Below are 22,423 nucleotides of genomic sequence, written 5' to 3'. Positions count from 1 at the left end.
CCTTCACTTCCTCCTTTAGGGAGCGTTTTCTGGCCTGTTCTCTGCGCCAGGCACTGTTCTAGGATCTTGCTCTTGAGACGCTCACTATCGCAGACCAGCAGTCAGTTCTGTGCTTCCGCCACTTGGACCTTGGCATCCTGCTTTTGCAGAGAATCCTGCAGACTCAACCTCAGCTCTGACTTGAATGAGTGATGTGTGACTCATTCGGAAAGAGCTGTATGACTGGTTCTGGGAGGAAAGGAGACAGGCAGAGGGATGAAGGTGGGCTTCCCGCCTGCCCCCCTTCTCTGTCCAGCTGGTGGGTCACTGGGGTGAGGGGTCAGCTCCGGCCAGAGGCAGCCGTCCTGCGTGGCTGGGGTGCGCTGTTGCACCCCACAGACGCCCCGCCCTTCTGCTGGGCTCACTGCAAGTGCACAGATGCTCCATTTTACACCTGGAAGACTCTGCAGGGCATGTATGTTTTAGAATAAGTTAATCAAGTTCCAACATGAATTTCTGTTGTGATTGAACTAAAATCACAGGTTAATTTGACAATTACCTTCCCTCCAAAAAGGTGGAATGTTTCTTATTTTATTTGGATCTTCTTTTAGGACCTTTAGTAGATTTTACATTTGCTTCCATTCAGTAGAGTGAACACACATCTCGATATGCCTGGGACAGTCCCAGTCTCCCCTGTCATCCTCACGTCCCTTCCCATTAACTCTCCCTTTTACCCTCAACTTGGGTGAGAAATCATTTGGCCACTTTATCCACAAGGGCTGCCTCAGGTCTCGGGTGTTCCTTGTGGTGATTCTCGGTACGTTGTAGGTTTGGTTGCAATTGTGAATGATTGGCCTATTTTCAGTGATATCTTGGGCTTTTATGATGCTGGGATAAAGAAATGTTACTAGTGTTTGTGTCTTTCCTTTGTTCTATCTCTGGAGCCAGACCACCGGGTCCAAGCCCCTCACCCTGCCACTTTCTAGCTGTGTAACCCTGAACAAGTTACTTAACCACTCTGTGCCCTTAAGTACTCATCTTTCCAGTGTGGATACTAGACACACCGACCTCTTAGGATCATTGTGAGAATTTGTCTGTTGATTTTTTGCATAGTCAGTCATAATGCCTGCAAATAATCACAGCTTTGTGGCCTCCCTTCTGATCCTTACACTTCATTTCATTTCCTTATCACTGTTTCCATGTCCTTGTCTTCTTATTCCATCATCGCTCTCATGCCCATTGGTTGGTTTTTCTCTGGACCATGGATCACATTTTACTGCTGCTTCGCATGCATGGCGATTTTTGATTGTAGATGTTACATGTTGGGTACGGGATTTTGTGTTTTCTTTAATAGTGTTGTAGTTTGGGCATGTAGGTGTGTTATTCGGGATTCATTTTATCCTTTCAAGACTTGCTTTTAAGCTTTGTTGGGCTGGCTCAAGAGCTACTTTAAGTCGAGGGCTAACGTATCCCCACTGCTGAGACGAGACCCTCCTAAGGACTCTGCCCATACTCGGTGTGTTAAAGGGTCTTCTCATTCTAGGCAGTGGGAGCACAAGCTCTTCCCAGCTCTGTGTGAGCTCCAGAAATTTTTCTGCCTGTTATTTCTGGCTCTTTCCCTAGCCTGGCAGAGGTTTGTTTTTTTTTTTTTTCAAGTATACACAGGACTCAAAGTCTTGAGGGCACCCTTGCAAATCTCTGGGTATCTCTCTGTGTGTGCAGCTCCCTCCTCTCTGGGACTCTGCCCCACAAATTCTAGACTCAGTGGCCTCCCAACTCTGCTTTAGTTTTCTGAGCCCACTGGGCCCGCTGCCCGCCCCCTGGGTTTCTCCGCACCCTGTCGTGGTCTAGGAACTGCCTCCGGGCTGCGAGCCGGGCGCTGTGGGGTCACCTTGTCCATCTCCTTCCTCTCAAGGACCCCATCCCTGTGCTGCCTGTTGTTTGGTGTCCGGAAACCAATGCATCATGTAATTTGTCTAGTTTTCTAGTTGTGGGAAAGTGAATCTGGTTAAAGGGTAAATTTGTTCCCTGTTCCTCTGCCATGGTTGGACGTAGCTTTTAACCTTTCCTTTTGTTACCGATTTTTAATTTTAACGGCTCCTAAAAAAAAAAAAACAAAAAAAAAAACCCTTAGCCTTTTGTTACCGAGTTCTACGTTTATTCTGTTTCAGTTTGAGAACAAAGTACCTACGATGATGATGCTTTGAATTTGCTGAGGCTTCGCTTGTGGCTTTATTTGTCCTCAAAAAGGCTGCACGTTTCTGTTCGGTGCAGGAAAGGAAGCACTTAGGAGGCAGGGGAGACCCAGGTCTTGCGAAGCCTGGAAGGTTACTGTGAGCTGCTCGGAGCTTTTGAGGCAAAACTGAGAAGATCAGGCGCTTCGTAGACACTGCTCGGAGGGCCGCATTCATGAGTAGTTCTGGAAGGCGGTCTCTGTTGTCAGTCCTCCCCTCCTGACCGCTGCTCTCGTTGGCCCTGGGGTTTGGGGGCCGGGGCTCAGTCTGATCTGTTCTTTTCCTTCTGCTTGTAAGCGTGAGATGGAAGTTAAGGAGGCGGCCCCAGCCCCTGTCGAGAGCCAGATTGATTTCTGTGAACTGAGGGGCCCGCGGCCAGACGCCTCAGCTGGAATGAGGACCCAGGGTGGGCTTGCTAGGCAGTCAGAGGTCGCTCTCCACAGTGGCCGGCCAGGTCAGTGCCACCGCCCTCTCCTGGAGGGGAGCCAAGGAGGGCTGCGTGGAGGTGGGGGTCCAGTTGGTAAAGGGACATTCAAACGCCTACCTTGACATCTAGGAGACTCAAGAGCTTGGGTAGTTCGTCGGATCTGCAGGATTGGAAGGCTGCCACTCACAGTGGCCCCCGGCCAAGGGCTTACTTGCTCAATGCCTTGACCGGGACAGAGAAAGTGTCTTCTTCCTCCCGCCTTGATGGGGAAGCCAGTCCACAGAGCAGAGCAGGTGCGCAGCACAAACCGTGAGGCTCATTTTGCTTTCCAGCTATTAGAAATAGATCTGTCTGTCTCTCTACATTTATCTTCTATCTGTCTGTCTGTCTTTCTGTCACCTCTCCTTTTTATTTAACACTGAAACCTGAAGGTTTTCCGTATCGGTTCATCAGAGCTCCCTCACTGCTTTTCCAACAGCACAGCGTTTCACGGTGCACGCGAGCCTTCAGTGATTTAACCAGCCCTCAGTTAATGGACTTTTGGGTTCTTTTCGACCCCTCGCTATCCCGGGTGGTCCTGGAACCTCTGTGTGCGCCCCACCCCCCACCATGGGGAGGCAGGTAGAGCACCTCTTACTGCTTGCAGTTCACAGGTGCGAATGCTGGCACTCAGAAAGGCTGAGGCTTGTCCAGGACCCCGAGGCTCCCGAGTGGTAGGGCGTAAGGCACAGGTCTCTCGATGCCCGTCCCCGCATCCCATTGGCAGACTCTTGTTTGACGGCAAATGAGGGCAGTATTTCAGTTAACCGTGGGTGTGTTCTCTTGTTGTTTTTGCACAGAGTGTATCTAAACTTCGCATCAGTGCTCCTGAGGGACATTTAAATAGAGACGAACTTGACGTGACCGTGTCTTCTGCTCACCGGTACTTCTGGTGTTGTTGTCGTGATGTTGCCCTCCGTCTGGGCGGCACGTCGACCGCATGCCCACTCACCCATCCACTCTCCATCCACTGCTCCCAGGTCTCGCGATCTGCCGTGTTTGCACACCTCATAAGCAATCCTTCCCCAGGAGCAGATCCCCTGCACTGCGATCGACCGCGCGGCTTCTGTTGTGTTGCCTCGGCGGTTAGGCAGGGGCGGGTGGCACTTCTGTCAGAAACAGCCCACCCCTGTCATTTCAGAAGAGACTAGAGTTTAAGGATGCAAATCATGGGCTCATTTTCAGGTGACCTGACAAGAGAGAAAGCTGATGGTACAAATCCTTATAAAGATTAGGGAAGAAGGTACATGGACAGGGAGAGCATTTTAGGAACAGGTGGGAAAATCCGTCCATCCACCTACAAAGACTGGGAAAGCCTCCGGATGGTCCTCTTCCTGTCTGCTCGCGCCCCGGTTTCATCTCTCAAGGCCTACCTGTCAAGGCCATCTCCCTGAAGCCTCGTTCGAAGGGAAGTTTCACAGCTTCCTAAAACCGCAGGCCTGAACAACTCAGTAACCATCTTGTTAGTTTTCTACTCTTTCAAATCTTTTTCTACATTGTGGATTTTTTAAAATTACAAATGAAGAAATTTTTAAAGGAAGAAACAAAGCTCCCCATATTGTAAACTGTTACTTTTATCTCTCTCCTGATCCCAAAGGCAACTCTATTTAACTGATGATAATAATCATAATAAAAATAATAGTGGTAATAGCATGATGCCACTATTTATTGGGGGCTCATTAGATACCAGATGCTATGCTACACGTTGTCTCCTGTCATTTTATTGTTTGCTTTTCTCACACAAAACTGAGACTCAGAGAGCTTAAGACACTTCTCTAGGTCACACAGCTGATGCAGGAGAACAGATGTGGGGCGTGAGAAGGGCCGTGTCCCAGGCTTCGGCTGAGCCCCTGGAACGTGTCCCGCCAAGTGTGGGTCCTTGGCTTCGCACAGGGAAGAATTAAAGAGTGAGCCACAGTTGAGTGAAGGTAGATTTATTCAGAGAGATAACATTGAAAGGCAAGAGAAAGGCCACGAGGTGTGGGGGTTGGGTGCTCAGATTTAAAGTAGGTACATACTCCATAGACAGAGTGTGGGCCATCTCTGAAGAGAGAGAGAGGGGGCGGCCACGAGGCATCGTGTTGCTGGTTTTTACGGGCCTGGTGGCTTTATATGCTAATAAGTGGAAGGACCAGTCTAAGAGGAAGGGGCTGGGATTCCCAGGAAGTTGGCCATTTCCCACCCTTTGACTGCCTGTGGCCAGCCCTGGGACTCCCATGGCGCCTGTGGGCGTGTTATTCACCATGTTAATATATTGGGCGTAGAATGAAGCTCAAGATCTGCTAAAAGTTTAATCTCCCATCATCCTGAGCCTCAAGGCCTCCTGGGGGCTGAATCTCCCACCATTTTGATGTTAATTGCTGTGGCCTTCCTTGAATGGCTGTGCCCTGCCCCCTTCCCTCCCGGCTCACAGCTAGTTAAATGGTAAACGTGTAGATGAGAGATAACAGATCTCCATAAACAAAACAGACAAAACTATGCTGACTCTTAATTTGTTTGAGATTTTTGCACTTTGATTAAATAGATGATGGGGTGGGTGGCAGTGTCTTTCCAGGCACAGAATTCAATTTTTCTATCTTAAATTTAAGCAATAATGACGTTTCTTTAGCAGGGTGCTATTTCATTCAGCAAATACTAACCCAGCACACCTTTACTGAGTCCACGCCCCTCCTGGTGCAGGATGGAGGAGAGGGTCTTAAATTTTGAACCCATCCGGCAAAGCTTGGTTTAAACTGACCTGCCTTTTGGGAGGGCCAGCCACGTGAATACAGCTGGCTGCTTATATTTAAAGAGCGTTTCATCAGCATCTCCTTCCAGCGTTTGGACGAGCTATTCCTGATGTGACTCCTCTCTGCTCATGGGTGACATCCTGGCCTCTCTTCCTTCCTTGCCCACTTCTCCCCAGGGAGGGGGGTATCTGACTGGTGGGGGTAAAGAAGGAACTGGGCGTGCTCAGTGCGGCTCCCGCCTCTCTTTGGAAGCCAGCCTGCCTGCAGGAGGCCCCATTCTCTGCCCAGGATGTGGTGAACCTGCGGGAGGCCTGCTGTTTGGGGAGATGTCTGTTCATTTGCAGACACATCTGAGCCACATGCTCCAACCTAGTTTTCATCAATATTAAAGCTGACGTTTGCCATCTGTCTGGCTCACCCACATATCCAGTTGTATTTGCTTCTAAACTTACACAAGGAGGAGAGGTCTGATGTCTTGAACTTGGAATCCCAGTAACTCTTTGCTGGTGGTCAGGTTGATTTTATGTTTAAAGGACATCACGTTGCAAGTAAGAAACTAGGCCTTCGAAAGGCACAGTCTGTCAGGGAAACTAGCAAGGAAGTTGAACTTCACGTTTAAAATAAGAGTATTTAGCGGCATATTATTTTGCAAACGAATTTTTATTACTTTAGGTAGCTTGAATATTTAACTAAGCCTGTCATTAATACCTCATAGAAATTCAAAGCTGTATCTTCTCCCGGGAGTTCTTTTAGACAAGGACGAAAGCCCTCCTTAGCCTCACGTTCTTATGGTGCGAGAACTAACAAACTAAGCTGCCGAAGGAGAAAGCGATGTTGGAGAGTCTTTTCTTCACTTCACTGTCGGGGTTGTTGTTGCTGCACCTACAAAAGGCTTCACACTTACCCGCATTTTAGGAAGGACGTTGCAGAAATGAAAGGAGCTGTCCCTCATGGCCACCTCCCCCTGCCCTGCACCTCTGCAGGGGACTAGGCTTTACGGGAAGTTTGAGCCACTGCCTGTCCAAGGGTGGGGAAGATAGTGACCACGTGGAGGTAACGTGAAAATCTGAGCTCGTGGCAGGTGTGTCATGAAGGGACTTTGCTTCCATTTCTCGTTCACCTGCCCAGCACACATGATTTCCTCTTAGGATCTTTAATAGACGTGCCGTAGCCCTTTCTGCGCCCTCCAGAGCAGGCTGCCTACTTTCACTTGGCAGCGAGGACCTCTGTGATGTGGTTTCTGTCTGACCTCCATGGCCTTGCCTTCCACTCTTCAGCTTTGGTCTAATTCACTCTCTCACTAACCCTATAGGGACCCCATGCCCTCCTGCCCCAGTGCCTTTGGTTGTGCTGTTCCCTCTGCCTGAACCCCTGGATCCTTCAATACTCAGTTCAAATGCCAATGTCTTCACAACTGTCCCTTACGCCTCTCCCTGCTCCATCCTATAAAATATCATAGCACTATATATGGACCTCCTTATGGCACTGACCATACTCTACCTTTAATAATGAAATTAATACCAACAATAACTGCACTTAGCCATTATTCAGCACTCCAGTGTGGTGGGCACTGGCATAGGCAATTAAAAGAGGTAGATTATTAAGTAATCAAAATAACCCTACTGGGAACTTTTCTTTTGCTTCTGGCCAAGATGGAATTAAAGGGTCAAATTACCCCCTCACATAAAACAAAACAAAGAAAAAAACCAAAAAACAATGAACAAAGTGTATAAAACAATGGTTTTTAAAATATTGGACAACAGTGAAAAGTCCCCTGAGAAACAGGAACCGAATGACATGAGCCTGTGAGTGTCCAGGCCTGAGAAAGTAACAGGCTGTCCTGGCCGTGTCCCAGCGCTGCCAGAGGGTGGGTTCTTGTCGCCTGCGGGGAGGAATTCAAGAGCGAGGCCTCGTGAAGGGACAGTAAGGTTATTCAGGGAGATGCACACTCCATTGACAGAGTGCGGGCCGCCTCGGAAGGCCCGAGAGAGCCACGGCGAGGTGTGCGGTCAGTTCCTATGGGCTTGGTCATTTCATACGCTGATGAGTAGGAGGGTTATTCCAGCTACTCTGGGGAAGGGGCAGGGATGTCCAGGAACTGGGCTTCGCCCACTTTTTGGTCTTTTATGATCATGGCAGCTGTGGGTGCACCGTGAGGCTCCAGGTGACCTGGAAGTCGAATCTTCTGCCGTCTTGGTTGTAACCAGTGCATCCTGTCCTCAGTTGCTGTGTCATTCCTTCAGAGGTTGTGCCCCGCCCCCCTCCCTCCTATCTCATCAGGGAAGGGGGCCAGGCAGAACCTGGCTGACGCCTCAGTGAAGAAGACAAAGCTTGGGATTCGGGGAAGGCAAGTTGCTAGATTTCACAGGACAGAGGACCGGAAAAGAAAGAACCGCACCGAGAGGCAACTCGAGCTATCCACTGGGTCCTCCGAGCTCTCAGCTGAGAACTGCTCTGCCCACATTTGGGAGATTACCCAAAGCCAGGAAAGGGACCACCCTGAGGTTTAGAGGGAAGAGTTCCCAGTACTCACACAGGGCTGGGAACAGTAAGGGTTCCCTCCACCCAGGCTAGAAACCCTCGTAATTCATGAAGCATCTGATACAGTCCTCAGAAAGGTCTTTCTTCATTAGCAGGAATTATTGGACCTAAACGTAACTCTGCTCTGGTCCTACCTAAAAAATTCTTTGAAACATGACCAGAAAAGATCAAACTTTTCAAGTCACTTACCTGCTTCCCAGAACAAAACTCAAGAATTTTCTGTACCATATAGACAGACAAAAATACCCATGACTGACAAGATAAAATTCATAATCCCTGGCACCCAGTTAAAAATTACCAGGAAGGCAACAAAGCAGGAAAATATGAAACCAACCCAGGAATGACACAATGTCAGAATTAGCAGAGAAGAGCATTAGAACAGCCATTATAAACTGTTTCATGTGTTCAAAACATGTTAAGTAGAGGTATGGTAGATAGAAAAGACCAACTCAGACTTACAGAGATGAAAACTATGAATTTTATATATATACACACACACAAACATGAGTGATGTAACATATATATTTCAAATAGGATTAACTGCAGAATAGAGAGTGCAGAAAAAAAAACAGTAGCTGTTGGCTTGAAGACATAGCAATATATATACTACCTAAAATGAAAACAAAAAAATGCGCAGAGCATCAGTGTGCTGTGGGACAACTTCAGGTCACCTGTATACAGCGGAAACTGGATTTGAAGGAGAGAAAAGAGAAGACAGAAAAACATGAGAAGAAATGATGGCCGAAACATTTCCCGAATTTGATGAGAGCTATAAACCCACGATTCAAGAAGCTAAGCACATCCCAGACGTAGGCAACATGAAGAAAGTTACACCAAGATACATGGTGAGTAAGCGAGTAAGTGACCGAGCTGGAATTCACAACCCAGCGTCTGGCCCTGGAGCCCATGCCCGGCAGCCTGGTGCCTACCTCCTTCCCCAGCCCTGAGCTCCTTCAGGATCAGACCCACGTCTGGTTCATCTTTGCCTCCTCTCTGCCCTCTCCCCATCCCCTGGGTGCATCACACACTCCTTTATATTAGACATGTTTGGTGCTCATTAAATTTTTTTTGGATTAATGAACAAAGGTGTAAGTATATTTTCTGTTTGCAAACTTACTGTGAAAAAATGACTGTGGGAAAAGGGAGTTTGCTGGAAGACTGTCAGCATCTGTAAAGCCCTTTAGAGGCAGCTTCCAAGCGTCCCCGTATAGAAGTCAGCAGACACACTGTTGAGTCTCCTTCTCATCGGGCGTTGCCCAGTCTTGCAAGGACCTTGGAGCACCGGTATGAGCTGCGCAAACTTCTTCCTACAAGCTGAGTACCGCTGCGGGCCTTTGAAGAAAGCCCACCATGAAGGCACAGGCCAGTGATCTGCAGTTACCATGGAAACTAATCATTGACTGTCATCTGGATCTCCAAACTAGGGAAAGATCAGGGTCTAGTAGCATCCTTTTGAGAACAAGACTTCATGTTCCCTTTCAAGCCAGGAAGTGAACCTGTTTCTTCCAGAGGCGCTGTTTTCATGCTGTGATTCTGTGCATCGTTGTCTCTGAGCCCTGATGGGGGTGGGCTGTTCTGTGAACCAAATACGCCCACAGCGTGTCTTGGAAGAACTGGCCTCATTTGTAGTTCTTCCTCATTCTCCAAGGCTTGTGGCAAGCACCACCTCTCTGTGAAGCTTTTGAAGGTCCCCAGCAGAATTTTCTTCCCCAGCCAACGACACCCAAAGTGGGCTTTTTGCTTCTTTGGGGCTCTTTTTTGCTTCCTGCTGCGTCCGAGTTTTTCCTCCAAGACAGATCAGAGAGGTTAAGTCTGAGCTTTCCAAACTGGGACTTGCATCCCCCTGAAGTTCACACGATGGGCGCAGTGAAGTGGTGCAGCCGCGGGAGAGCTCGGGCCACCGCCTCCTGCCAGCCTGTGCTTCATGTCAGTATCTCTCCCTGTGTCAATGACACTAAAACCTCTGAATATAAACATGAATCTTAAAAATAGGTTATGTGGCAGGACACAAAATTCCACAAACTTTTTTTTTTCAATTTTTAAAAATTGTGGTAAAAGATACATAACATGAAACGTCTCATCTTAACCTTTGTTAAGTGTCCAGTTCAGGGGCATTAAGTGCGTTCACATTGTGTGCAGCCATCAGCACCATCCACCTCCTGAACTTTTTCATCTTCCCAGCCTGAACCTCTGTCCATGTTAAACACGAACCCCCATTCCCTCCTCTCCCTGGTTGCCCCTGGCAACAACCTTCATACGTTCTGACTCTATGAATTTGACGATTCTAGGGAACTCATGTAGCGGTATCATATAGGATTTGTACTTTCATGACTGGTTGACTTCACTCTGCATAATGTCTTCCATGTTGTAGCATGTTCTTGAATTTCCTTCCTTTTAGGGCTGCATAATATTCCATTCTATAGACCATCTGTTGAGGGGCACTTGGGTTGCTTTGACTTTGGGCTCTTGTGAGTATAATCCCGCAAACCTTTAAACATAAAATGAAAGGCTTCAGTGAGATACTGTGTTTGTGTAAGCTATTCTGGGGGTGGTAGTTTAGCTCCCTATGCAAGGGAGAGGGGTATATGCTTACAGGAACCTGTTTTTAGGGTCTTAGGTGGTGACATCCGAGAAGTGTTAGACTACATCGTTCACGATAGCAAGTTTTCTAGAGAGAGCATTGGAGGTAGTGGAAACAGGGCTGGGAAATGCGTAGATGCCGGAATGAACTATTTAGTTGAGTGAATGAGTGGAGTGAATGGATTCACTCATCTAGAAGCTACGGGACCTTCAGGTGCTGCTCCCCTGGGAGGAGCTCTGTCCTGTCGGGGTAAGCAGTGTGGTACCAGCTGGGGGGAAGAGCGGGAAACAAAGGAAACAGGGAAGTGGGCAGCAAACCTGCAGGGTGAGGATGTTTCAGAGGCTATTTGGGAACCAGAGATCCAAAGGACAAATAGGAGACTTTCAGGAGGACGAGGATGCTGGGAGTTTCAACCACAGCAAAGAGCTCAGACAGTTGACGCAAAAAGCATGGTGCGTATGGCCATGAGCCATCAGGAGGAGCGAAGTCCCAGGCGTGGGGGTGGGGGTGGGGGTGGCAGGAGAACACACCAGACCCTTCCAGCTGTGCCCGAGCTGGGATCTGGGTGGGAGGGCCTCAGAGCCCGTGTTAGGAAGACTGGACTTTCATCCTTTAGGTTGGAGAGTTTCGACGGATTTTGCGCTGGAGAGCAGCACAGTTTGATTTACCTCTGAGAGGGATAAATGCGGAATGAACAGCTAGACTCCAAAAGCCTCGCAGAGCCTTTGTAAGCAGAGATGCCCTTGCGTCTTCAGTTACACACCGTGGATTTCGGTGCTGCTGCTTTGTAACTGAGACCGTCCTCAGCGTCCAAGTTCATAACAGGCACACGGGGGCTGGTTGTAAGCTGTGCGCTCCCTCCTCCGCCTCCCTCCACTCACCGCTCTCTGATCTTGGCCGGCCCCTCCCAGGTCCGAGGAGAGTTGCTCCGGGAGAGAGTGCAGCAGCTGGAGGCCCAGGAGGGGCGCTTTGCCGAGTCCCTCGTCTCCCTGCAGTTCCAGAAGGCGGCCAGGATGGCCAAGACGCTGTGGGCCTACACCGCCCTCCTGACCCTCCAGGACCTGCTCCTGGAGGAGCTGAGCGAGTCGGAGACCCTGACCAAGGCGGCCTGCGCACAGATCCTGGAGTCGCACAGCCCGGTGAGTGCAGGACCCGGGAAGGAAGGGGACGGAGGCCACATCGCATCCCTGGGTGGTTCATGCTTCCATCTCTCCCACTGTCAGATGGGCAGTCAGCTGTCCTGTCTCCGCCGTAGGTCCCGGGGAGGGTTAGGTGAAGTAACTTACACGCGAGCCCGAGGCACTCCGCAGCCGGAGGAAGCTCATGTTTTGAATTTTAGCGTTTTAACATCTGAGAAACCCGGATGCATCTGACAGCCAGCAACAGTATTGTTTCTTTTATCGAGCTCTGAAAAATAGCCATCTAGCTTTCAAATAATGGCACCTTAGACGCAGTGAAGCAGCAGATTACTTTTTATTGTCATAATTCTAATTATTAGCTTTAGTCTCCATGCTGCATTTTTCCCAAGGCATTGAGAGGTATATTCATAAAACAAAAGCTATCGACATAACTGTTTTGAGGACCAATTTTTAGTCCTTTATGTGTAATTTTAGAATCTTATACATTATCATAGTTGCTTCTGTCGAGGAAAGGTAGCTCACGTTTGCTGAGTGCGGCGCGTGCGGCAGGCAGGCACTGGTGCACTGGGAAAGCGTGTACTCCCATTTCAGAGTGAATATTCTTTCCTTAATCATGCATCTTTAAGGTGACCCTTTAAGCATGATTAATTTAGCTTCAGTTTTATGCCGCTTGGCAGTTATGCTTTTTGTCAGACATTATGACGATTAATCACTGAGCCATGCTGTCAAGTGGGTACTGTTCCCGTGCCGTTCTCAGGTGAAGAAATGAGGTTTGGGTGGCAGGTCAAGTTCTTTCTGAGATCTGCGTGGCTAATAAGAGACGGGAGCTAGAAATGCATCTGTTTCTGACTTCAGCCCGCCAGGTCACGTTCACGGGCTGTCCTGGTTGATCTTGCTAACGGGGGTTCCCACGTTTCCTTCGAGAAGTCATAAATGACGTTAGCCGCTGAGAAGTCCAAGGCTATTTTTCCAGTAAACACTGTGCGTCCCGCGCTCGGACAACTGTTCTTAGGGATAGGAAGGAAGGGAGCTTTGTTGATATTCCAGCACAAACATCCAGATGCTGGATAAATAAAAATAAACAGGCTTTTTAGTGCTCTGTGAGTTTGCAAGAGAATGTGAAAATCCCCCAGGGCCAAGGGTAACCTGGAGAAACCTGAACTCACAGAGGGAGAGGAAAGCAAATTCAGGGGCTGAAATCCGAGGGGAAAGGGTGAAACCAAGAACCCAGGGACCTGGGGATTAATTTGAAGGCACAGGAGGGGTTGCTGTGGGATGTCCTGAGGAGACGGATCACCCAGTGAGGGAAGGAGGAGAAAGCCACCTGTGGTCAAAAGCCACCAGGATAAAAGCTGCCCGCGTCCAGCTCTGCTGGGGGCGCTCCCTTCTGTGAATTTGCCATCAAAGCCTCTCCTGACAGGAAGAAGGACTCCAAAAATACATCAGCCCATTCAGTAAGGAAATCTCCAAAGTGATAAATTTAAATGTAAGTGGTTCCAGATTGAATGGCTGCCCCTGGTGCGTGGCTGAAGCTACCAGATACTGCCCAGAGAAAGATATTCTCCATCCGGGTGCTTCAGCATTTCCACAGATTAAGTTCAGCCAGATATGAGTTCTCAGTTAAAATTTAAAAGGTCACTGAACACAGGAAGAAGCCAGGCAAGATGACCTATGCACAGGAGAAACAACAACAAAAAAACCCCAACAGATTAAAATCTTCAAAGACTTTCGCCATCTGAATTATCAGCACAGGATGTATAATGATAACTTAGGAAATTATTAAAGAAATTAAAGACAATGCCAGAATGATGTAACGATTTTATTCCTCCGGGGAGCAGAGTGATTCTAAACTTGCACAGATGTCATAAAAGACCCAAACTAACAAGAAAGAAAAACTGACAAAACAGCAGGGAGAAACCGACAGACCCGCCGTCGTAGCGGGGAATTTCCAGCACAGCTCGTTCTGTGGTTACTTGTTCATCATACGAAACACGAGCGAAGACACAGATGAACCGAATCACACATTTAACAACTTGGACTTAATGGACTTGTGCAGAATCTCACAGCCAACATTTAACAAACATACGTTCTTCTTCAGCACACTGGGACAGTTGAAAAGTAATTGATCGTGCAAAATCACGGTGACCGTCTTTTTGAAAAGGGGCAATTAAGTTTAAATCAGTTTTTTAAAAGATGAAAACATCCATACTTTGGAAGTTGTAGAATATACTTCTGAATAATTCATGGATCAGAGACATCATCACGGAAGTTTCAAAATTCAAAGAACGAAAAATAATGTAGATACAAACGTATCAAAACTTGCAGGATTCAGCTTAGGCAGTTTTTAGAGGGAAATTTTGCCCTTAAACTTATATGAGAAAAGAAGAAAAGCTCACAATTCAAATCATATAAGAAATTAGGGGAAAAACAACCACAAAGGAAGCTTTAGAAAGTAGAAGGCGGAAAGAGTGTAAACAAAATGCAAAGCCTCCTGCAGAGAGAGTCAAGACAGTGAGAAGTTGCATTTCTTGATAAAAGTCTAATAAAATATACAAATATCTGGCAAAGAGTGATCATTTAAAAGAGAAATAAGGGAGAAGGCTAAAAAATAACACAAGGCAGGTACAGTCGAGTTTTAAAAAATAAGAGAATTCTATGAACAATAGTTCTGTGTGGATGAATTTAAACACTGAAAATTTTTCGAAAAAAAATAGCTCGCCAAAACTGACTCAAGTCAAAAAAAAATCTGTGTCGTCCTGTTACGATGAAAGAAACTGATCCAGTAGTTCTGAAATCTTCCGATACACGTGTACAAATATTTAACTTCAATAGTTTTATAGGTGAGCTCCACCAAACTTTAAGGTAGCACATTTTTCCAATCTCATATGCAAATTATTTTTGAACTTTAAAAAAAATACGGACTAGTCCTCATTTCATGAAGCTCAGATAACTTTGACACCAAAAGCAGACACGAATAGTATGAGAAAGTGCAGAGTTCAGTCTTACTTATGAACATAGATGTACAAGTCGTAAATAAAATGTTATTAGCATAATCCAGCGATCTGTAAAAAAAAAGTAATGCAGCACGGCCAGATAGAATTTTCCCCAGGAATATAAGGTTGGCTTAGCATTAAAACACCCATGTACAAAGTTAATCAGATTAACAGATTAAAGAAGCAGCTCCTATGATCACTTCGGTATACACAGAAAAATGTTTTATTGAATTCAGCACGCATCCAATATAAAACTCCTTAGCAGATAATAACAGGAGGAAATCCCTGCAGGGTATTTACCCAAAACCCACAGCAGATCTTACTGCCAGGTGACTGGTGTGGAGGTGAGTGCCTGCCCGGGATTACAGATGAAGGAGGTGAAGGCTTCAGAGGAGGGGCAGGTCCAACGTCAAGTATCAAACAAATTGGGAACAAAATAAGATGCTAGGAGCCTCTGGCCGTCAGTCCACAGTTCATCTCCTCCTCATAAGCGCTCTGAGAAACTCCTGGATGCAGCCCTAAAACACCCAGTTGTCCTTTTCACTTGAGACGACCTTCATTTCTATCAGAAATTCTGTTGCACGCTTACCTTTTCAGTTTCATCTTAAAGCCCTGCCGGGTAACGTCAGAGCTTGTTCATTCTCAAGTGTGTTTAGAATGAAAGAGTTAGTGCCCCAAATTAGAGGCAAGGATAATAAATCAGAGGATGCTGCATTACTGAGTCCCTGGGAAGGCGATGGGTATGTTGCCAGTTTTTCCGCTCGATTTGCATTTAGAGGGAAGACCAACCAACCTGTTGTTTTGCTCCCGGTGTTAGACTTTCATTCTGCGATTTGATCATTCTGTGAAAACCACTTTCCCAGTGGGAACAGGCTTTTAAGCTGCTACACATTCAGGAGAATTTTAAAAAGCATGAAATGAAATGCTTTGGGAGAATGACTCCTAAGAAAGCGATACCAAGTTCCCCTCACCTGGTGAAAGATGTGGGCTCACTTCGTGAAACTGGACACATGCAGGACATAATGGAATTGCTGGGCCGAGTGGCGAGCACGGGCAAGTTTAAATCAGGTGGACTCACTCGTAACAGATAACGTGGCCCCAGACTAACTGTTCGCGCTGTATTTCCATCTCGGTTTAAACTGCTGCATATCCCTTTTTCCAAGCCCGACTGGCTTCTTCCCCTGTTCTCCCCTCTGCTAGTCTGCGAGGCAGCCCGTCTTCAGTTCTGCCTGACTTCTCTCCCTTCTGACGTCTGCTGCCCAGGTTCACTACCCTGACAAGCCTAAACCTGAAAAATAACACACAACTGAGCTCGCATCAGCTGAGCTCTCAGTAAGCCCAGGGCATCGAGTTAAGTTTGTACACCTTCCGTCTCCCTGCTGGTATTTTTATTTCCATTCTACAGATGAAGGACTTGAGGCTTAGGAAGCTTAACTCATTTCACAGGATCCCACAGCTGCAGAGCAGAGCCGACACCCCTGCCTGCAAAGCCCATCTCCTGCCCTAACGTCGGCTTCCACCTGCCTCCCTCTTTCCTGACTCGGGTCTCCCCCACCCTGTAGCCAGAGGAATCATTCTGGAGACTAAAAATGATCGTTGACAGCCCCATTCCCAACTCTGTGTTTTAACATCTCACTTCGGCCCCTGCCTCCCTCAGACCCTGCATGTTAGCCCCCGGGCTGTCTTGCTGCTCCCTGAACCCTTAAGACACATTCAAGCCTCCGCTCCTTTGAAGGGCCTCTGCCTGGGATGCTTCTGCAGCACCTCCTGCAAACTCCTGTCCGAATTCTAAGACAAGCCAAAGGCCGCCTCTTCTGTGAAGCCGTCCGTGATTCCCTTGGGCAGAGTGGGTCTCTCCCAGCTCTGTGCTCAAAGGACCCTCCATTGCAGTTCCCTGAGATAGCAGATGACAGCTGTTGCCTGTCACTGTGACTGTGTTTGCACAGCGGTCTCCCACACTAGACTGTGAGTTTCTGGAGTCTAGGGACCTTGTCTCTTTGCCCCACAGTCCCTTGTGCCCAGTAAAAGGCCTGAGATTGTCTGTCTGTCTGTTTGTCTTTCCGTCTCCGTCATCAGCATCGGCATCATCTAACCCATCTATTCATTCATTCGCCAGATGCCTACAGAGCACTTACCAGAGACAACAGAACCAAGAAATGGGCCCAGAGTCAGAGAAACCTGAACTCACTCCTCCCCGGGGCTCTTGCCCTGCTCTGGGACTTCCAAAGATTTATTAACACTCTCTGCGCCTCAGCTTCCTTATCTGTAATACGGGATATTAGCAAATTTTCTTACTCTGTGCTGTTTTGTGAAGATTAAGTAAATTAATTCATGCAAAGATGCCCTGAATCGAATCTAGCACCGTGTAGGCATTCAGTGCATGCTGACTGCCGTTATCATTACTAATAATAAGATGATAGTGACTACTGTTACGTCCTCGACAACCCAGCCTCCGAATCCCTGCTGGGGAGAAGGGTGAACAAGACAGTCCCAGAGTCGTGAATAGAGCAGACATGAAGGAAGACAGTTCTAGAACCAAGTCTTGGATCCCAGTGGTGCTAAGTGGCAGGAAGCTGCAGGGGTGCGGCCAGGACTTGGGGGACAGGACTGACCTTTGGGAGAACCTGCCACCTGCAGCTTACAACCTGCAGGAGACTTTCGTTCCCACCTGATTTCCTGTTCCTAACCAGGGTTCACCTGGTCTTGGAAAATGAATGTGACCCGCCAGCTCTCTGTGCTCTGCCTGTTTGGTGGACGCTGGCAGGTGAGGGTTTGAGCCTTCCCTCCCCGTGCGGTGGGCTGGGGCCGACATCTTGGTGGAGGTCTGGTCCCAGACCAGGCTCCGGGCACACAGACAGAACATGCTGCTGGAAACTCACTAGCGCTGTTGGAAGCGCTTTGGTTATGTTTCCATGTGGAGCGCAGTGATGAGGAGGATGGTCGTAATCAGACACCTCAGCGTGCTGGAAGTCCGTGCTCAGAGCCCCAAGACTGCCGCAGCCCTGGGGGCGAAACCCACGCGCCACCCACACTATGACTTCATTCGCCCTCCAGCTGTTCTCTCCTGTCCTGGTTTTTTGAGCAGTGTCTCTGGGCCTTGGGGGAGCTTTGAGATGCTTCTGAGAATCTGAGGCCAGCTTTGCTCCTCTGCAGAAAGGCAGACTGTTTTGCACAAAATTTAGGAGGACCAAGGACCACCGTCTCCTGAGGATGCTTGGACAAAGCCTGTTGGGATTAAACCCCACCCTCACTCCAGCCCCACGCAGAACGCTGGCCAATCTGGTGGCTAACGGATTCAGCATCTCTGCATTTTATGAGGCCTGGGACCTTCCTGCCAGTTTCTCTTATGTACTCACCTAAGCGGGCAGCGGACAGGCTCTGGCAGCCAGATTCTCTGATCCTGGTGGGCTCGGAATGCACGTTTCTTCTCTTTGGCCAATGAGAGGCCGCATAGCCTGGGGGTGAAGGACACAAACCTGGAGCCCCCTGGCCTGGCCCCCTATTCTGGCTCTGCCACTCAAAGAATTGCATGACCTGCAAATGACTTTGTCTCTCCGCCTCAATTTCCCCATTTGTAACAGAGAAAGTAAATATGTATTCGGCACAGTTGGTATAAGGATTCAGTGAGTTGAATATATGCGGAGCCCTTAGAGTGGAGGCGGGCACGGTCTGAGTAGGCTCGGTGTTAGGTGTCATCCCCAGGCGCTGCTCCAGCACAGCCTTCATCGTGCGGGATGCGAGCTGACACCCCACGGATGGCAGCGACAGGTGCAAGCTGCCAAGCGTGATGCTACGTGCTGCAGGTGGGGTGATGGAGACACAGCCTGCCCCCCTGAGAGGTCACACTCCTGCTGCTGTATCCAAGTGCTAGGGACTGCACGGCTTAAATGACAGACATTTCTGTTCTCACAGTTCTAGAGGCTGGGAAGTTCAAGATCAAAGTGCCGGCCAATTCTGTTTCTGGTGAAGAATCTCTTCCTGGCTTGCAGACGGCCGCCTTCTCACTGTATCTTCACCCGACAGAGAGAGGGAGCTCTGGTCTCTTCCTCTTCGTAGAAGGGCACGAATCCCATCATGGGGTCCCACCCTCATGACTTTATCTAAACCTGAATACTCCCCAAAGCCCCCACCTCCAAACACCGTCCCACGGGGGATTAGGTGTTCAGCATGTGGATTGTGAGGGACCACAAACGTTCAGTCTGTAGCAGGCAAATACGAGCGGTGGTGAGTGGACAGTTGAGTCTGCATCTCCCAAGGGACCGAGGGACTCTGTGGTAAGCGCCTGATGGTTAGCTCTTTTGATTGTGATGTAAGTGCCTGGCATTCAGCTTTTAATTGCGGAGGCATCTATTTCAAAGACATCCATCTAAATAAACAGGTTGCCAACTAGACAGCCCCATAAAGCCAGTCTGCACCATCTGTGAAGTCCCTCCTTTTGGAAAGCTCTGGTTGACCTACTTACCTGACCGCTTGAGTGACCTTCTTTTCTCTCTCTGAACCTTAATTCCTCTTCTTACGATTTAAATTCAGCATTTCAAAGTGACCCAGTGAAACCCCAGACACCCGACCCTTGACTCCTAAAAAGGCAGAGCCCCAGGTCCGTGTTCTCTCTCTCTACTTGTGACCCTGCTGTGTGGCCTGGCTGTGCCATGCACCCTCCAGGACATGTGAGTAATAAACCTGGTTTTCTCAAGGTCCTTGATGGTTGTTGCTGGGGCAAGTCTTGCCATCATAAGGAGAACCACAAGGACCAGTCCAACCTCAATGGTGGCAGGTGGGGGAAATGTCTGTGGGGGCTGCCACAAGGAGTGTGGGCCCAGGTGAGCACCCCCTGGCATCTCCAGCCAGTAGCATCATGGTCCGTAGGCTGGGACCAGCACAAAACAGAGCCTTTTCCTGAGGAGTTTCTTCTAAAGCCAGCGCTTGAAAGAAGACTCAGAATTGGCCAGGCAAACAGGGAAGGGCTCTGCAGGCGGGGGCCCAGCACGTGCAAAGGCCCGGAGGTGTGAGGCCCTGGTGCAGCCTCATCGCAGTGTTTGGCACAGCTGGATGGCGGAGGCAGGCAGAGGAGGTCCTGCCGGGCTTCCAGTGCCGCGCTGAGCAGGGCGGATGTCATCCTGCCGCCCACCTGCCGTGTGCTCACCTCCTGTCCCTCTGTATGCAGGAGCTCCAGGAGCTGGAGAGGAAGCTGGAGGACCAGCTGGCACACCAGGAGGCAGCCCAGCTGCAGCGGGCCCTGGCCAGCCGGCAGCAGTGGGCGGGCGAGGGGCCCGGGCTTCTGCAGGAGCCGGAGGAGACGGACTCTGAAAGGCAGGTCTCCGCGGTCCTGCGGCGAGCCCTGAGCAGGGGTCAGAAGTTACTGGAGCACCACCAGCAGAGGTGAGCGAGGGCCCGATGGCACCGTGTGGTGTCGGTCCCTGCGGGCCTGGGGGCGCCTGGCCTCTCAGACTCAGCGGGACAAGGCCCACCTGGGCTGTCGTGCTCCCATCTGGCTGTCATCCCAGCACCTGGGCACGAGCTGCCAACTTCATAGCATACTTCTTCCCTGACATCTTTCTATACTTGATTTTTTTAAATCTCTATTTGATATTGATTCCTTTTTAATATTTAACATTGAGGTTTCACAGAAGATTATATTTTTCAACTTTCTTATTTTGAAATCATTACAGACGCACAAGAAATTTAGCACAGAGGTTCCATGGGCCCGTCACCCAGCTTCCCCCAATGGCACCATCTTACATGGTCGCAGCACGTGAGGCAGACTGGGGATCAACACTGGGACCAGGCAGTGAATACAGGACTTACTCAGGCCTCACCATAAACATAATATTTTATATCCTGCTTTTGTAAATTATAAAACAGACAGAGCCTCAATCTTTGTTCTTGTTTTTGGCCTCCTTTTTCAATTAACATTAGATAATTAGCCTTTACATCATGGCATTAAGAGCTCTTGAAAACATAAATTTTCCCCTTTATAGAGCCTAAGTCTCTTTATTTTCGAGTTATGATTAACATACAAGATTATATTAGCTTCAGGTGTACACCATAGTGATTCAGTATTTTTATACACCATGAGGTGATCACTGAGGTAAGACCAGTTACCATCCATCACCATACAAAGTTGTCACAACATTACTGTGTTCCCTGTGTGTCCATTGCATCCCCCTAACTTCTTTGTTTTAGAGCTGGAAGTTTCTATCTCTTAATCTTCTTCACCCATATGAACTATCCTTCCACCCCTTGTTTCCTCTGGCAACCACCAGTTGCTTCTCTGTATCCATGAGTCTGTTTCTATTTTGTTTGATTGTTTGTTTTGGTTTTTAGATTCCATATATAAGTCAAGTCATGCAGTATTTGTTTGTCCCTGACTTATTTCACTGAGCATAATACCCTCCAAGTCTATCCACGTTGCCCCAAATGTCAAGATTTCATTCTTTTTTACAGCTGAATAATATCCCATTATATCTACACCTACACCACGTCTTCTTTATCCGTTCATCTATGGATGGACACCTAATTGCTTCCACATCTTAGCTATTGTAAATAGTGCTGCAATGGATGTAGGGGGTCACACATCTTTTGGAAAACCTAATTTTTAACAGCTTCATAGTTTCCTACTGTGAATATAATATTGATGTGTAAAGGATAGGGTGCATGATTCCATTTTTGAAAACACACACAAATTAATTGGAAGAATATAGGCTAAACTGTAATAGATGTGATTTCTGGGAGGTGAGAATACAGGTGATTTTAACGTACTTAATGTAATGCTTTTCTGTGCAAAGACAGCATCAAAGTGCAGTTCTGTTTAACTGAAATAATTGTGTAAAGGACTGAATCTGTTTGATCAGAGCTCAGAGAAGCTGACTTTATTTAGACCCGATTGAGGATTTTAGGGTATTTTCTACCCTAGTATATTCCATACGTCATGGAGGAAATTGCTGATGATCAAGCTACTTACATGAAATGTACCTGCAGAGGGTTTGGAGTGTATTCACCAGCGAGAATGCAGGATGGATAGCCCGGGACGCCAACTTTAATCGGCCAGGTGATCGGCCGAAGACCCCCTGTGGGGGAGTCGGGAAACCGATGGAGACCTCATGTAACAAGGTGTCACCGGCCCCTGTGCAGAGCCAGGTCCACCCCTGGGAGGTGGTTCTGGGCCCACTTCAACAAGGGCCCATGGTGGACAAAGCCCCGGATCTTGGTCTTCTTGAGCACAGGCATGGGAGCTAAAGTGGAGAGTTTAAAGTAGGATCACTGTTGGAGGGCAGAGGGGACGAAAGTGCCCACCGGACTGAGAAGGCATCTTGAGACCAAAAAACAAGGCGGGCAGCTCCACGTAACCGATGGCTCTGTTTATTACAGGGTAACTTACAGGGTGGGGTCAGGCAGATGGCAATCCGGAAGCACTCACAGCTGCCCCCAACGCCGCTGAGGAGCCCCTGGGACAGGTTGATAGTTAACCTAGAGTAGGTGCTTAGAAACAGGACGCACATTCCTAAGTCAAGACTTGTGAATGGGTCACCAGCCTCAGGGGCACTAAGACTACTCAGGGAAGGATTCGTCACTGGGGACTAACAGAGCACAGAGGCCAGCAGGTCCGAATGATTATCAAACAGTATCTATTAACTACAAAGCCCTTGATAACGGAGAAGTGATTCACAGCACCATCCTGGGCGGGTCAGCAAAGGAGCAGGAGAAACTGTGAGCACCCAAGATGGCCTCAGTCATGCTAACAGCCACACAGGTCACAGGTTG

At 48.4% G+C, this 22,423-nt stretch overlaps 1 protein-coding gene across 9 annotated transcripts in view; it reads left to right on the top strand.

Annotated features, from left to right (window-relative positions):
* The window catches only part of EVC2 (EvC ciliary complex subunit 2), a 123,398-nt gene that overhangs the window by 86,890 nt on the left and 14,085 nt on the right, over positions 1–22,423 (top strand). For 7 of the 9 annotated variants that reach the window (XM_064488136.1, XM_031437527.2, XM_031437581.2 and 4 more), the window contains 2 exons: positions 11,442–11,669; positions 19,827–20,041. In XM_064488136.1, the coding sequence (XP_064344206.1) occupies positions 11,442–11,669; positions 19,827–20,041 (443 nt within the window). Of the gene's footprint in view, positions 1–3,479; positions 4,316–11,441; positions 11,670–19,826; positions 20,042–22,423 lie in introns of those variants that run through there. The other 2 variants (XM_064488138.1, XM_064488155.1) reach the window with 2 other exon arrangements.

The sequence above is a fragment of the Camelus dromedarius genome, chromosome 1, assembly GCF_036321535.1.
Source record: "Camelus dromedarius isolate mCamDro1 chromosome 1, mCamDro1.pat, whole genome shotgun sequence".
NCBI classification, from domain to species: domain Eukaryota; kingdom Metazoa; phylum Chordata; class Mammalia; order Artiodactyla; family Camelidae; genus Camelus; species Camelus dromedarius.
Note: the sequence above shows the minus strand (reverse complement) of the source record. Positions and strands in the feature narration are given on the sequence as shown.